Source organism: Carcharodon carcharias, chromosome 3, assembly GCF_017639515.1.
Source record: "Carcharodon carcharias isolate sCarCar2 chromosome 3, sCarCar2.pri, whole genome shotgun sequence".
Lineage (NCBI taxonomy): Eukaryota > Metazoa > Chordata > Chondrichthyes > Lamniformes > Lamnidae > Carcharodon > Carcharodon carcharias.
This window is the reverse complement of record NC_054469.1, coordinates 210,968,932-210,985,945: the sequence shown is the minus strand read 5'-3', so window position 1 is coordinate 210,985,945 and position 17,014 is coordinate 210,968,932. Positions and strand designations below refer to the sequence as shown.

The window sequence follows — 17,014 nt, the reverse complement described above, 5'->3', positions numbered from 1 at the left end:
TTCGCACCAATGCTGCAGCTGTGATATAAACATACTCTCAATGACATAAATTATGACTCAATGATTTGATACCCAATTACGCTTCAAACCTCACATCAGAAAGCAGCTGCAATCCTTGTGCCTTGACCATAACTAGCTGATATAAGTAGCCTGCGTCACATCAACGTGTGAGGGAGAAAACCCATAAGACTATAAGATGTCGGAGCAGAAGTAGGCCATTCGGCCCATCAAGTCTGCTCCATCATTCAATGAGATCATGGCTGATCTGAAAATCCTCAACTCCACTTTCCTGCCTTTGCCCCATAACCCTTGATTCCCTTAATGATTAAAAAACCTGTCTATCGCAGCCTTGAATATACTTATCGACCCAGCCTCTACAGCCCTCTATGATAAGTAATTCCATAGATTCAGCACCCTCTGAGAGAAGAAATTCCTCTTCATCTCTGTCTTAAATGGGTGACCCCTTCCTATGAGGTTATGCCCTTTGGTCCTAGGCTCTCACAAAAGGAAAAACAGCCTGTCAGCATCTACCCTGTCAAGCCCCCTAAGAATCTTGTGTGTTTCAATAAGGTCACTTCTCATTCTTCTAAACTCCAGTGATTACAGGTCCAACTTACTCAACCTCTCATTAGAAAATCCCTCCATCCCCAGGATCAACCTGGTGAACCTTCTCTCGACTGCCTCCAATGCCAGTATATCTTTCCTTAGATAAGGGGATAAAATTGTTCACAGTATTCTAGGTGTGGTCTAATTCGTGCCTGGTATAGTTTTAGCAAGACTTTCCTATTTTTATATTCCATTCTCTTTGAAATAAAGGCCAACATTCCATTTGCCTTCCCTATTATCTGTTGGACTTTTATCCTAGCTTTTTGTGATTCATGCACGAGGACCCCCAAATCCCTCTGTGCTGCAGCTTTCTGCAATCTTTCTCCATTTATATAATATTCAGCTCCTCTATTCTTCCTGTCAAAGTACATAACCTCACATTTTCCCACATTATATTCCATCAGCCAAGTTTTTGCCCACTCACTTAACCTGTCTATACCCCTCTGCAGACTCTTTGCATCATCCTCGCCTCTTGACTTCCCACCTATTTTTGTGTCATTCACAAATTTGGCAAAAGTACATTCACTTCCCCCATCCAAGTCATTAATATATATCGTAAATGACTGTGGCCCCGGCACTGATCTCTGTGACACTCCACTGATTCCAGGTTGCCATCCCGAAAATGCCCCCCTTATCCCAATTTTCTGTCTTCTATTAGTTAGCCAATCCTCTGTCCATGCTAATATACCACCCACAACACCATGGGCTCTTATCTTATTAAGTAGCCTTATGTGCAGTACCTTATCAAACAGCTTTTGAAAATCCAAATATATTACACTGCTGATTCCCCTTTATCTATGCTGCTTGTTAGCTCCTCAAAGAAATTAAATAAATTTTTCAGGCATGATTTCCCCTTCATGAAGCCAAACTGACTGCTTGATTATATTATGTATTTCTAAATGCTCTGTTATTACATCCTTTATAATAGACTCTAACATTTTCCTAATGACTGATGTTAAGCTAACTGGCCTATAGTCACCTGTCTTTTGTCTCCCTCCCTATTTAAATAAGGGTGTTACATTGGCAGTTTTCTAACTTCTAGAACTTTTCCAGAATCTAAGGATTCTTGGAAGATTACTATCAGGGCATCCATTATCTCTGTAGCTACTTCCTTTAATATCCTGGGATGGAACCCATCAAGTCCAGGGGACTTATAGGCCTTTAGTCCCATTAGTTTCCCTAGTATTTTTTCTCCAGTGATAGTTATTGTATTTATTTCCTCCCCCCCTCACTTTTACCCCTTGGTTATTTGTATTTTGGGGATGCTATTAGTGTCTTCTACCGTGAAGACTGGTGCAAAGTATTTATTCAACTCCTCTGCCGTTTCCTGGTTCCCCATTATTATTTCCCCAGCCTCATTCTCTAAGGAGCTTATGGGCAGGATTTTCCGGTCGGCGAGCGGGGGGTGGGGCCCGCTCACCGACGCATAAAGTGATGCACGGTGATGTCGGATGGAGCTCCTGACGTCACCCCGCCCCATTTAAATTTTCAGGTAGGCGGGGGCCAGCAAAATCAGCTGTGCACCCGCCGACCTGTCAATGGCCAATTGAGGCCATTGACAGAGTCATTAAAGTAATTAGTGGACCTGCCCGTCAAACCTTAAGATTGGTGGGCAGGTCAGGAGCCCCAGCAGGAATTAGAAAAAGCATGAAACCTCCTCCACGGGCGAGATGAGGTTTCATATAGGGTTTAAAAAAAATTAATTAAAGTGTCACATGAGGGGACATGTCAAGGATTTTTTTTTCTATTTTTAATATTTTTGACAGTAGAGGCAATCTCCCTGAGGCAGCACTTAGCCCCAGGGAGACGAGTACACTCTTTCGTGCGCATGCGCAAAAGAGCGCACTCTCGGGTTTAGGGATTCCCCCACCGCACGTACAGGGATTGCATTGCGCTTCTATGCGGACTTCACGCTGGGCAGGCTTTAATTGGCCCGCCCACATAAAATGGCGGCTCACCCCCAATTGGGGGCGTCGTTCGGAGGCGCACCTCCTCGCCCCCGCACTTCAACTTCACTCCCTACTGGGGGAAAATCCTGCCCTATGTTCACTTTGGCCTCTCTCCTCCTTTTTATGTATTTAAAGAAACTCTTACTGTCTGTTTTTATATTACTTGCTCATTTACCCTCAGTTTATTTTCCCCCTCTATTTTTTTGGTCATCTTTTGTTAGTTTTTAAAATTTTCCCAATCTTCTGGCTTACCACAAATCTTTACCACATTTTATGTTTTTTCTTTCAATTTGACTTCTTTAGTTAACCATGGCTTGAGTATCCCCTACCTAGAAGCTCCCATAATGAGAAATTGATGAAAATAAATTTTACATAGGATATATGGCCCAGAAACAAGCCATTTGGCCCAAACAGTCAGTGCTCATGCTTATGCACCACTTGAGCCTCCTTCCATCTTTGGTCACCTGAATCTAACGTCATAACCACCTATACTTTTCTTCCTCAAATGATTTTCTAGTTCTTCTTTAAATGCATCCCTATTATTCACTTCAACTGCTTTGGGTGGTAGCAGGTGCCACATTTTTACCACTCTTTGGATAAAGACGTTTCTGCTGAATTCCTTATTGGATTTCCTGGTGACTATCTTCTTTTGATGGCCTCTCGTTATGCTCAATATGCACAAGCATTCTTTCGAACTTTAAAGACCTCTGTTAGGTCACCCCTCAGCCATTTTTTTCCCCAAAAGAAAGAGATCCAGCTTGTTTATCCTTTCCTGATATGGATTCCCTTGCGTTTCTGTTTTGATCTTTGTAAACCTTCTCTGCACTCTCACCAAAGCCCCCATATCCTTTATATATGGCAACCAGAACTTCACGCAGCACTCCAAGTGTGGCCTGATCAAGTCTTGATACAGGCTTTGCATAACATTTTAAGTCTATCCATCTAAAGATAAAGCCTCGTGCTTGGTTTGCTTTTCTTTTGGTCTTGCTAACCTGTGGTATAGCTTTCATGATTGATCTATTTGCACTCAGAGATCCCTTTGTTCCTCTACCCCAACGTGCCTTGCACCTTCCAAGTTATGAGTGTCCTCCCTATTCTTCCTAGCAAAATGTACCACCTTTCCTGTGCTGTGTATCAGTTCCCAATTAGCTGTCCATTCTGCAGGTTTATTAATGTCCTCCTGTAACATGTTGCAGTCCTCCTCAGTATTGACTATCCACCAGGATTTTGGTGTCATTCATGCACACTTCTGCTGTTTAGAATTTCTCTACTTTGATAGTATGTGTGGGGTTTAACTGACCTATGCTTTCTCTCCCATGATTAGAGGGTGGTAGTTGTCATTATATTCAATTTAACAATTGCCATAGTATGATTTGAACACACAACCTCTGGGTTACTCACTGCAGGACAATAACCACTAGGCTATGGTATCTGCTATCAGTTTGAAACTGGGACGAGAGGCAAAATGATCAAAATTTGCATGTGATACAAAGATGGGGGGCAGGGGCATTACAAACATATCAAAAGCAATGGGATCTGGACAGGCTGACAAATGGAGTTGAGAAATGGAAAAGTATTGAAGCTAAGAAAGAAAGATAGGAGCTAAACTGTGCCAGAAATAATGGGAAAGGATTTAGTGTTGGTGGATGGATTGCTGAACCAACTTGTGGATGTGACTGTGGTATTTAAAGCTGTTAGGATCTTGGGTTGTATACCTCGCGTCATAGAATACAAACCATAGTGTGTGGGGCCAAGCCGGGAAAGGGATATTGCGTCATAGACAGGAAATCCAACACATTATTGGAAGAGGGGCCAATACCAGATATCAGACACCTGAGTTACAAGGCTGCTGGAGCTAAACTTCTTTACAATGGACACAAGGAGACTGAGAAGGATCCAATTGAGGAATTCAACATCTTTAATAGCAATGATGTATTAAATCCCAAGAGACTTTACTATGGCCCCGAGAATAGCAATGAGGATGTATATAATGGAAGTGATCAGATAGATCTATGGCATATGGTGGGGATAGGGGAATGGACACATCCAATAGATTTACTGCACACAAAGGGAAGGAATGTGCACAAATCAGAAAGGAGCACTGCAGACCATACTAAACTCCACAGAGCCTGTCCATGGATATTAGCAGAGAATGATCCATGAAGGCTTTATCTATTGATAAAAAAACTGCTGCAGGATTTAGAGCTATCCTTTTTTATTTTGTTTTGAAAAAAAATAAATGCTTTATTACAGATGTCTTTTTTTCTATTAAAATTATGCTTTTCGACAAAGTTCCAGAAACGATGTCACTAAAACAAAAATTAATTAATTGCCACATTTAAAAAAAAAAATATTTGAAATAAACAGTGGGTCAGTCAGTATCTGCAAAGAGAAAAAAAATTATTATTTTGTGTGTGTACCTGTCAGAGTATTAACTCATCATTTCTCTGTAAAGATGCTGACCTTTTCTCTTCCTTTGCATTGCTATTGCAATCCGTGGTATCTTTATTTTTCCATCCTAGTTCACTTCAGAACAATGAGGTATGTTTGGCCGCAATTCCCCCATGCATTTGGTTCCCAACTTCTGTTGTCAACATCCATAATGACTGAGAAAGTAAGGTAGTGACACCTTCTCTTATGCACATCTCAAATGTACCATCACCACTGATCGTATGTTTTGTTCTAACTTTTCTGGAGAGTTATAGTGGTACACGCATAGAAAAGTAATGGGGCTTGGATGACAACTTACGAGAGTTAAAGTCAGTCATGATGCCTCCCAGCTGATCGCTACCTAGTCACTTCTCTGTAAATATTTGTAGTTGAGGCCGATAGCTAGCTTAGCAGTGCTGCCCTTAACCAAGGCTCAATAGTTTCCTGACACTCATAAGCTCGCACTTGAATAACGACCACTTGGGTGAGCTATTGCCAAGGTGGATTATCGCAGTAGCAAATGATGTGGGGGAAAAAGTATTGGTTTATACATTTTTATGCCTCTGACATGACTGCATCTTGGCCAGAGACTAAAGCTTGTTGCCATCGAACAGTGTTGTTTTTCCTATTGCACAAATTATTGACCCACATGAATGCTTAACAGAATACCTATAAAATGTTCCATCTTTTCAGTGAAAGGCTAACCTGTTTAAGTTGCTTACTGGACTCTTATAGTTTCTGCAGTTTCATAATTTTACGGCCAAACAATTTTCTGTTCCAAAGTGCTTCATTTCAACAACTGCAGCTTAATTCCCCTGATATCTGCTGGCTTAAATATAGGCCCACATGGGCAATGCCTCAGGCAACCTTTCAGAATGACATACAGCCACAAAGCTCTTCCTCCCCAGCAGCTTTCGTAAAACGATGTCATTGTGTTCACATTATTGCAGGAGTGTGAAATATTACCTCATAAATATTGAATTGTTCGACCAAATCCAAGTCAGTTCCTTTTTTGTTCAAATGCCTCTGCGAAATAGCTTCCATCCCTTGTTCTTCCAGACAGTCCACTACATCATAGAAGGAATCTTGATCAGGCAAACCTGCCAATGTCTGGGAATTCCAACAGAGCACATGAATACATTCATTCCATTAAGAGAGAGAAACTGTTAAATAAGCACACTAAAAATGCATCTATAAAAGAGGCTCTAAAGGAGATTTGCAGTCAGCATTTCTCTGCCCTAAATCACCATCTAGACCAAATTTAGACAGGGAAACGTTAGTGCTTTTGCAGGAATTGTACCTGATTATGAGCATACACACACTCCACATTTATGTGGACTTCATTATTTTAACCAGGGCCATTAACATCTTCACTCAGGATGAATTAAAATAGAACGGAAAGGAATTTCATTAGATTGCATTTCTACACTAATACTTCAAGAAAGTAATTTCAGGGCAAAGTGCATTTCAAAACTGAAAAATTTGTTTGAAAAAATTGTGCTAAGCTTCCAGAACACTTCAATCTACCTGCTAACACTCTATCCACCCATCACCTCACTCATCATCCACCATAGTCTCCCTCAACTCACACTCTGCTGTTCATTATGAACTGTGATGTATGAATGAGAAACAATGATGAATGGGCTAAAATGATGAAAGTGCCGAGATAATGGGGATTACTTCACCTTTGAGCTTCTGGCTACCAAGCTCCCTTGCCATTGTTCAGGCAGGAATGGAAAGCACAGAGTGGAGGCGATGCAGCCTGATTGCAACGAGGAATGAGTAGTGAGGACTTTAAACAAAATAGTGAGGCAAGTGGGTGTTGGGTTCACATGGACGATTTGGCAAGTTCAAGAGAAAGGACGAGGCAATAGTGCAGGGTAGCAATATGGGTAATGGTAACCAGAATGTGACAAGAAGGACCAGAACATAAAAACAAGAGTTCACCAGCAAATATGGTCAGAATAGGAAAAATGGCTTTAAATTAAGAGAGTGAGAAGAGGGTTTGGGTGAAGAGAGATTTAGAAATTTAAAGATAAAAGTTGAGGCATTAGGAATGTATATCGATGTGGGTAAAGAGTGGCACTGGGGACAAGAGCGTTCACTGGTAATAGGGCAGAGAGTAAGGTCTGAGAATTGTAGTATTAAAAATAAAGCTGAACTCCATTGCAAAACATCTGCAATGAGATAGATGCATAAACAGCACAAATAAATGGTTTAGATCCAACCACCATGACAGAACCATGGTTACAAAGCAACTAAAGTTGGGAAATAAATATTCCAGGGTACACAACATTTTGAAAGGACAGGCAGAGTGGAAGAGGTGGAGGGTAACCCTGATAATAAAAGATGACATAAAGGGCATTAGTAAAAAAGGATCTTGGCTCCAGAAATCAGTAAGCAGAGTGAGTATGGGTGGAGAATAGGGATAGCAAGCGACAGAAAACATCCTGAGATGCTTTCTTTGGTAGCTTTTGTCAATAGTGTTTTGCTGGTGCCTTATACTCTCAGGGGACTGGGCAAGGAGGCAGGTCCCAAAGTCTACCGGGCTGGAATGGGAATTGAACCCACGCTGTCGGCATAATTCTGCACCACATACTAGCCATCTAGTCATTATAGGCCCCCTATCATAGGCCAAACAGTTTGTAGATCCCCCTAGTCATACCATTGGACAGAGCATTAAAGAAGAAATCATTGGAGTTTGTAACAAAGCCAATGAAATAGTTTTCAGGGGCTTTAATCTTCTTAAAGACTGGACCGATCAAATTGGTAAATGTGGTCTGGAAGATGAATTCTTAGAATGCTTTAGTGAAAGTTTTCTGGTGCAATATGTTGTGGAACCAACCAGGGATAGAACTATTTCTGATCAAGTGTTATCCACATTAAGTTTGACAACGGCTTAATCCAATCACAAAACAAAAATCTTAAACTTAAAGAAAGCCAATTATATAGGAATGAGGGGAGAGCTGGCTAAGGTTGATTGGGTAAATAGACTAAAAGGTATGGCTGTAAATGAACAAAGAAAAACATTTAAAGAAACAATTCAAAATGTTCAACAAAAAATATATTCCTTTGAAAAATAAAAACTCAGCAAGGAAGATCTATTTGTGGCGTACGGAGGTGGTTAAGGATAATATTAGAGTAAAAGAGGATGCTTATAATGGTGCAAAGCATATTAGTAAGTCTGAGGATTGGGAGTGTATTATAAATCAGCAAAGGGCCACACAAGGAAAAAGTAGAATATGAGAGTAAACTAGCCAGGAATATAAAAACCAGATTTAAATACCTGTAAAACCTCTTAAAAAGGAAGAGAGTAGCTAAAGTAAATATCAGTCCCTTTAGAAGCAGAGACAGGAGAAATTATCATTTGGAAGGAGAAAATGACAGAGACATTGACCAAATATTTTGTCTCTGTCTTCACAGTAGAAGACAAAAGTTACACATCAAAAACAGCTGGTAACATAGGGGCTTAAAAATCGTAAAAAAAATCCAGGTAATTATATCAGTAGAAGAAAGAAGTGCTGGAGAAACTCAAGGGACTCAATGGGTCTGTTAGCTCATTTGACTAGATGGCTAGTATGTGGTGCAGAATAATGCCAACAGGATGGGTTCAATTCCCATTCCAGCTGAGGTAGACTTTGGGACCTGCCTCCTTGCCCGGCCCCCTGAGAGTATAAGGCACCAGCAAAACATCATTGACAAAAGCTACCAAAGAAAGCAGCTCAGGATGAAGCATCAGCAGATAATGAGCCAAGGGCTCATGGACTGGATGGAATTTTGGCATTGGAGGCAGTATAGCAAGGGTTTAATAAATTGGCCCCTGGCATGAGAGGGATGTCCTTTGTGGTGAGGCTGAGTAAATTAGATGTATATTCTCTGGAGTTTAGAAGAACACGACAAAATTTCATTGGAACATTCAAGATTATGAAGGGGCTTAACAGGTATATTCTAAGGTGTTGCTTCCCTGACTTGGGAATCTAGAACACGGGGGAATAGTTTCAGGCAAATCATTTCAGACTGAGATGAGGAGAAATTTCTTCACTCAAGGGGTTGTGAATCTTTGGAATTCTCCACCCCAAGAGATTTGTGGATGCTCCAACGTTGAATACATTTAAGGATGAGGCAAACACATTTTTAGTCTCTCAGGACATCGGGAGTATGGGGAGCAGGCAGAAAAGTTGAGTTGAAACCCAAGATCAGTCATGATCATTCTGAATTGAGGAACAGGCTCAACTATTTTTTTAACGTTCTGATATACACATTCCCTTCTAGGTAAACTCAGCACCAAAAACTTCTCTACAACAAGAACTCTAGTTTTAATTATGTAGAAAAAGAAGCTAGAATCTGAAAAATTCTAAACCCATTACACATACTTTACTGGATTAATTTAAGTAGTTAGCTAGAGGTGAGAAAAGGCAAATTTATTTCATATAATTATTCTAATTATAGCAGGTGGATGAACATTATCTATATAATGGAATGGATGATAAGATCGGTATTAGAATAATGCAAGGAATGCACATCAACATTGCATGCAGCATAATGATGGGGTTATGGCCAGCTGCGATTACCAGAAGGATTTCAACAATGCCCTTTGGCATTATACTATCAAACATTACAAATATCAGTCGTGTCACCACAAGTGAAGTTTGATTTTTGAATCCCTGGATAATGGAACTGCTACAAAAAAGCAGTTTGATGTAAGCAAACTGCATAATACAGCAAGCATAGATTCCAGCCATAATGCTGCCTAATGCTTTAATCTATTAACCTTACTTATGACATCTTTATCCATACTTGGTGTGTTATTACACAGTCAGAAAAACATTAAGAACCAGGGGCAGGAGTAGGTCATTCATCCCTTCAAGCCCGCTCTGCCATTCAATGAGATCATGCTTGAGCTTCTAATTTCTATAGCTTTACCACTCATTGAAGGGGAGAAAAAGTTACAAATCAAGAGGCTCTCAATCCTTACTCCTGCACCTCTGTCACTATTTCAGGCATTTTGCCCATTTTTAGGTTTTTTTTAATTCATCCACAAGATGTGGTCATCACTGGTGGGCACAGAATTTATTGCCCAATTATCCCTCACTGATATGCCCCACAGATGGACAAGGGGATCCCAAGTCTCTGCCGTAGCTCTGCGGGCACCAACACAACTCTGGGTGATGTTTACAGCAAATTGTCTTGCCTGCTGACATTGTCTCTGTCTCTCACTCAACACCTTCCCAACTTCCCTCCAATCACACCCCCCCAACCCCGCCTCCCCCCAACCCCGCCCCGCCCCCCACACCCCCCTACCAAACCCAGATTTAGAAAATGGTCCGTGAAGAGCCTTGGGTGCACATTCAGTTCACACCACTGGGTGGCACAAATGTCAGTCACCTCTGACCCTGTTTAAGAGGGAGCTCCTTTTTGATTTTATGTTGCATTTTAAGGTAACGGCAAGACGTTATCAGCATTCATTAACAGTTAGCAGGAACTGGAAAGAGTATTAAGCGGGTTCTGCAATGTTCTAATCTGACCAACTTTACTGCTAGATGGAGGAAAATGCACTGTAGTTTGTTTGAAAGCAAGTTCATCCAGCTGAGCTGCACAGACAAAAATCATCGGTCCAAAGGTTTCATATTCAACAGCCATGATGACAAAACCCAAGAACATTAGTATTTCCAATTTTTGTCAAATGCAATTAAAACAGGCCCAGGGCAGCTTTGAAAATCATGTCCTGCATCATCACCATTAAACGTCCAACAAGCAATGCAGGAAAGCATTGGTTCAAAAACCACTTCAGTGGTCACTACATTACAGGACAATGAACACATGAAATTCAACCAAATGTTACACAAACCTTATTTATTAAAGTCATTGCATAAACGAGAAGCTCAGTGTCAATCCCATCTTTTTCATCCAGTATTTCCATAATGTTTGACCATGGTCGCACACCTGAAGGGAAATGTTACAGGCACAATGTTAACAGTCTGGCCCCAGAATTCCACATGAGCTGCAGACCCTGCTTGATAAATGGATCCCAAGCCAGATGAATTATGAAACTAGGCACAATTCCTTTTGATAGTTGGTTTATTTACAGAACGCAGTATTACATATGTCTGCTCCTGACCTACGAACCCAGTGTCCCACAAGTCTCTTTTAATATGTGCTTAAGATACTTAATCAATCAGTACTCTCCCCACCTGTTTATCCTTAACCTTAACAATACATTATCCTAACACTGCTACCTTATGGAGGCAGGAACCACATATTGAGGTGGTAGCATACATTATACGTGACACCGCTTCAGTCGATTAGCCAGTTGGCATAGTGGATTAAAAGAGATAAAAGCAAATGCTGGAGAAATCTGAAATAAAAACAAAGTGCTGGAAGAGTTATGTTGGACTAGAAACGTTAGCCCCATTTCTCTCTCCACAGATGCTGGCTGACCTGATGAGTTTTTCCAGTACTTACATGAAAGAAAGTCTACTTCTGCTACAATTGATGATTAGGATTAGGAGCAGAATCCCTCAATGCCTGGTACCTTCTAGATATGGACAGTTGGCGTAAGAATTGTCAATATGGGAATCATTCTTATTTGTGAATGAGACAACGGACCTGAAATTGTGTAGTCAATAAACCCCGTGGGTGTCATGCCCACCCTCAACTGATGGCACTGATCATGCCACATCTTATGTCGGCAGAAGCCAAAGAGTTTCGTCTAATTGACCTATAGGGGGTAGTCCTTGACCATTTCCCAAAAATTGATTGTTAAGCCCCCGGTTCTCTTCTCACTTATGTTTGGAAAGTAGGCCTGGAACCCCTCTCTTAGTGGGTTCACTTATACCAGGATGGAGGCCTTTTATCGCAGGTGTAACAGTGGCCGATTTTACACTGGGTCTCCTATAGGTTCTCGGATCGGAAAGTGAGAATGTTGGGAGCCCCTATCCTTAGTCTTGCCTTCACGGACATACATGTCCAAGTGAGGGGAGATGTAGGTCCCACTTTTCATCACTCCTCTGCAGGGACTGCTGGAAATGTCATATTTCAAGAAATTCTGCTAAAACTACAGCAGAGGAAGTTCAGCCCCAGTGGCCTGGTGCCAATGCCTCAGTAAAAGGCTAGAGAGCATCCTTTAAAGATGGAAATGGTCCTGGATGGGCATTATTTACCTTTGTCCTTTATTGGAACAACTACAATGTTTTTTCAACTTCCATTTTCTGGACCTATGCTACAATTAAGTGACTTGAAAATGCCCTAATTCCCGTGTTTTCATTTATATGTATTTTGTTCATCATTTCCCTCAGAGCTTGAGTCTCAGCATAATGCCTGTTAGCTGGTGGCTGTTGGGTAATGCATGAAGCCAGTCAGAAGCCAGACTCTACTCGTTTAAGGCCAAAGTCAAGTCTGGTTTCACTCATGAAGCATTTGCATTCAATGGCTTCACTTTCTTTAAGATTGCCCCCGGGCTCCTCAACTGTGAGACTGATCAAGCAGCCGATTCCGAGCACACTGACTGTGGCACTGTAACCAATTGTTTAGAAGAAGTGCAACAAAGAGGGATCAGGGAGCTGGCTTTCCTGATTTTCCTTTCCCGACAATGGAAAGCACCTATCCTCTGTCTAATTGCATCTTGCAATGAAATGAAGCAGCCAAGTTAGGTGAATTGGCTGTATTGGGAATGCGTGCTGGACAACATTCGCCCAACTTGCCCCGTGATCAGTTCAGCAAATTTGGGTTGCTATCCAAAGGGACACTTTGCACTCGCGTATGGAAAAATTACAACACTTCTTGGGATTCCAACCTTGGAAGTCAAAAATTTTTATTCAGATAAAGAAAGGTGGCAGTTGACACCATCAGTGTGGCGGGGAACTGAAACAGGAAACAAGAGGGGCAAAGAGAATGTATGAGAGAAGATCAGAGGGTAAAAGAAAAAGAGTTGCATTTCTACAGCACTGCCGCTGGACATCCCAAAGTGCTTTACAGCCAACGAAGTAATTACTGAAGTGTAGTCACTGCACCATAGGTAATGTGGCAACTAATTTGAATACAGCAAACTTCCACAAAGAGAAATGTGATGATGACCAGGTAACCTGTTTTTTTGTTGTGTTGACTGATGGATCAATATTGGCCAGGACAGCAGGGATAACTCCATCGAAATAGTGCGATGGGATCTTTTATGGCTACCTGAGAGGACAGATGGGCCCTTTGTTTAACATCTCAGCTGAAAGATGGCACCTCTGACTGCGCAGCACTCCCTCAGCACTACACTGGAGCATCAGCCTCGATTGTTGTGCTCATGACACGGGGCAGAATTTTGCCCTTGGCGTGCGGGATTGGCACTGCACCTCGATTTCACACTGGCAGGCCAATTAAGGCCCAGCCAGCGTGATACATGAGCAGCAGCGCTGAGCGCTGTCTGTGCAGGGGGGGAGGGGGGATGGTGCGTGGGCTGATCATGAACTACGCGCATGCGCATGACTGAGAGTTTCGTAATCTCCCTGAGGCACAGAGCTGCCTCAGGGAGATGAAGAGATATTAAACAAGAATAATAAAGAACATAAACATGGAAAAAAGTCTCATGTGACTCTGTCACATGAACAGGGACATGTTTTTAATGGAAAAATGAAGTTTTTATATTATTTTTATTTGCTTTTGGAAACCTCAGCCTGCCTGTGGATGAGTTTTCCACAAAAAAATGCAAAGGCTGCTTAGCCTTTCCGCCTGCCTGCCAACTAAAGTTTGAATGGGCAACAAGAAGTTTACCTTAATTGTTAACTTTAGGGTCTTAACAGGCCTTTTAATTGTCAGTGGGCATCCTGCCGGCTCTGGCGCATAATCGCCAACCCAGCTATCGCGCGACTGCGCATTGACATCGGCACGCTCGGCTGACATCAACACCCGTCATTTCACGCTCGAGCAGGTCAAGGGTGCGCCTGCCCACTGGCTCAGGTGAAAATCCTGCCCTTGGGATCAGACTTGAACCCATAACATTCTAACTCAGAGCTGAAAATAAAGGTAAGATAAAAGGAACACCATAGTATTTTTTATCCGTATAAATAGGAAAAAGATAGCAAAATGACATGTGGGACCAAAGTAGAGGTCATCTAATGGGGGCAGAAGGCACAGCTGTAGATAATAGGAGTACATCACAAAGTAAGAGGATGTGACAGTAACAGAGGGGGTAGTAGATAAATTGGGGTACAGTACAAATAGGAGTTACTTAAAAAGTTGCCAGCAGTCAAAATGGAAAGGTCACCCATTGGAAATGGGATGCATCCTAGGTTGTTGAGAGAGGTAAGAGTGAAGGTCACAGGGGCTGTAGCCACAATCTTCCAATCCTCCCCGGATACGTGAGTGGTGCCTGGGGACCAGAATTGCAAATTTACAACTTTTTGAAAAAAATCAAGAGGGATAAACCTGGCAACTGCAGGCCAAAAAGCCTAACATCAACGGCGAAAAAGTTTTAGGAACAATAATTGGAGACAATATTAATGTCGCTTGGAAAGGTTCAGGTCAATCATTGACAGCCAACACAGATTTGTTAAAAGGTAAATCATGTTTGCCAACTTGCTTGAATTTGTTGAAGTAATGGAAAGGGTTGATGAGGATTGTGCAGTTGGTGTGTGTCTGGACTTTCAAGGTAGCACTTTAATAGGCTTGTAGGGACGACAGTTATGTGGAGATAAGACTGGCTAAGAGATAGAAAACAGAGTAGTAGCAAACGGTTGTTTATCAAACTGGAAGCATATATACAGTGGTGCTCCCCGAGGTTTGGTAAAAGGACCCTTTCTCTTTTTGATGAATATTATCAGTATTTGGTACACGGGACATAATTTCAAAGTTTGCAGATCACATCAAAACTCAGAAAGGTAGTAAATAGTGAGGACAGTAATAGGCATCATAGATAGACTGGTGAAATGGACAGTTATATGACAGATGAAATTTAATGCAGAGAAGTGTGAAGTGGTGCATGTTACAAAAAGGAAATAAGGAGAGGTGACAAAAAATCATATCGTACCATTTCGAAGAGACCAGGGGGTCAGCAATACAAACCTTTGAAGGTAGCTGAACAAACTAATACGATTGCTAAAAAAGGGTGAAGGAATTCTGTTATTTGGAGAGATTAGAGAAGCTGGAATTGTTCCCTTTAGAAATGAGAAGGTTAAGGGGAGATTTAATAGAGGTACTAAAAATTTGGAAGGATTTCGGTAAATTGAATAGGAAGAAACTGTTTCCAGGGGCAGGAGAGTGGGTTACCAGAGGACACAGGTTTAAGGTGATTGGGAATCGAGGATTATGGGGAAAAGGCAGGAACATGGAAGGGCTCCTATATCTTATGATCTTATGGCAAAGGAACCAGAGGAGAGAGGAAAAAAAACATTTTTCTTCTGCAATGAGTTTTAATAATGTGGAATATACTGCTTGAAAGGGCAGTGAAAGCAGATTCAACTGTAACTTTCAAAAAGGAATTGGATAAGTACTTGAAAAGAAAAAAATCTGGGGCTATTAACAAAAAGCAGGGAAGTGTTTTAGGTAGCTCTTTCAAAGAGCTGGCAGAGGCACAATGGGCCAAATGGCCTCCTTCTGTCCTACTTCATTTTGTGATTCTACTATCAAGAGGTGCCAGCTAAGTGGGAGCACCTCAGAGGAAATTCTCAGCCAGTGTTTTTAAGAAGCTTCAGCACATGGATCCTAAATCTGTTCTCAACTGACCCTGCTAAGACGACCCAAGTCAATCTCCTTCCCAGATTGTCCCATGGTCAGTGGAGATGACGCCGGTTGGGTTTGAGCCATCGTTGTGACCACTCAGCTTTTTGCTCACCGGCACAAGGGGATGGAGTCCTGCTGTAGTCCTGCTTTCAGAAGTAATGTGCAGCCACGTGGAATGCCCTACCGACTGGAATGAGGCAATGTCATTATCAAATGACTGCAGATGTATGGAAAAATCAGGTTCTGCTTCCCACAAACACATACTTTCTTGGGCCTTTGAGGTCAGCAGGATTGCTGTACCACAATCAACAATTATGCAAAAAAAAAAAATGGCATTATCCTCTCAAATTTAGTCCAAGAGTAGCAGCAATTGTAGCAATGCTCTGTTGGCTTCTGAACATTTATCAAAACCTAGTTCATTATCTTCAGAAGCATGCAGAGCATTGGTTTGGCAGATGTTGCACACAAAAGAACTATGGATGCATTTTGAAGGGCAAGAATATAAAAAAAAAAATCAGTATTGGAAAGGCCAGAAGGCAAATATTAATGATTGCAGCTGAAAGCCACATCCACGGTTTGCTGGTTCATTTAGCACTCCACACAAAGGGTAGTTAGGTTAGCAGGAATCTTTGAGCCAATTTGTACCAACCACAAATCCACATTACACTTTGAGGTGAAACAGTCAAGGAAGTGACATTTAAACAAAGCAATTTGCAACCCTGTACCAAAGAATTCAAATGCTTGCGATCCAGGATTCTAATTCCTCACTTCTTTTTTTAAAAAAAATGAACCAGTTCTCAGCATTGAAATTAATTACCAAAGGTGTTGGGAGACCTTCCAAGTTCCATGGGTCTCCACATGAAAAATATATTCAAACATTCAATTACATATCATAAACAGGGGCGCAGGGGGGGTGGATTGAACAGACATGTGGAATAGATTCTTCCAGTCCAGAACAGGAGATATATGATCAGTTGGAAATATTGCCTCACTACAACTTTTCTTCTTGAAGTCAGGCATAAAGAAAGAACATTAGGTTGTGAGTAAAAGGCTGCCTGACATGATGCTAGACAGTAGACAGATGGGAAGTAAATATACTATGAAGCCTTTTGAAGCAGTGTCATCTTGGTGAAACATCCAGCAAAGCCTTTTTACATATGTTCAGAAACCTGAAATGATGTAATCAGCAACATAATAATGTCAGCACATCGTCTGTTGCTACTACTATTTAACTTTTTCCCAATCAATGCAGATTGGAGCCAATTTCTGTCCTCCCCTTTCCCCCAAATATAGGGTAGTGGACCTATGGAACAGACTTTGTTTTCCCA

At 41.5% G+C, this 17,014-nt stretch overlaps 1 protein-coding gene across 6 annotated transcripts in view; it reads right to left on the bottom strand.

Moving 5' to 3' along the window:
- The window catches only part of LOC121275666 (FH1/FH2 domain-containing protein 3-like), a 592,370-nt gene that overhangs the window by 166,625 nt on the left and 408,731 nt on the right, over window positions 1-17,014 (bottom strand). For all 6 annotated transcript variants that reach the window (XM_041183184.1, XM_041183185.1, XM_041183186.1 and 3 more), the window contains exons 8-9: window positions 10,834-10,928; window positions 5,952-6,095 (exon numbers count right to left, since the gene is read on the bottom strand). In XM_041183184.1, the coding sequence (XP_041039118.1) occupies window positions 5,952-6,095; window positions 10,834-10,928 (239 nt within the window). The remainder of the gene's footprint in view (window positions 1-5,951; window positions 6,096-10,833; window positions 10,929-17,014) is intronic.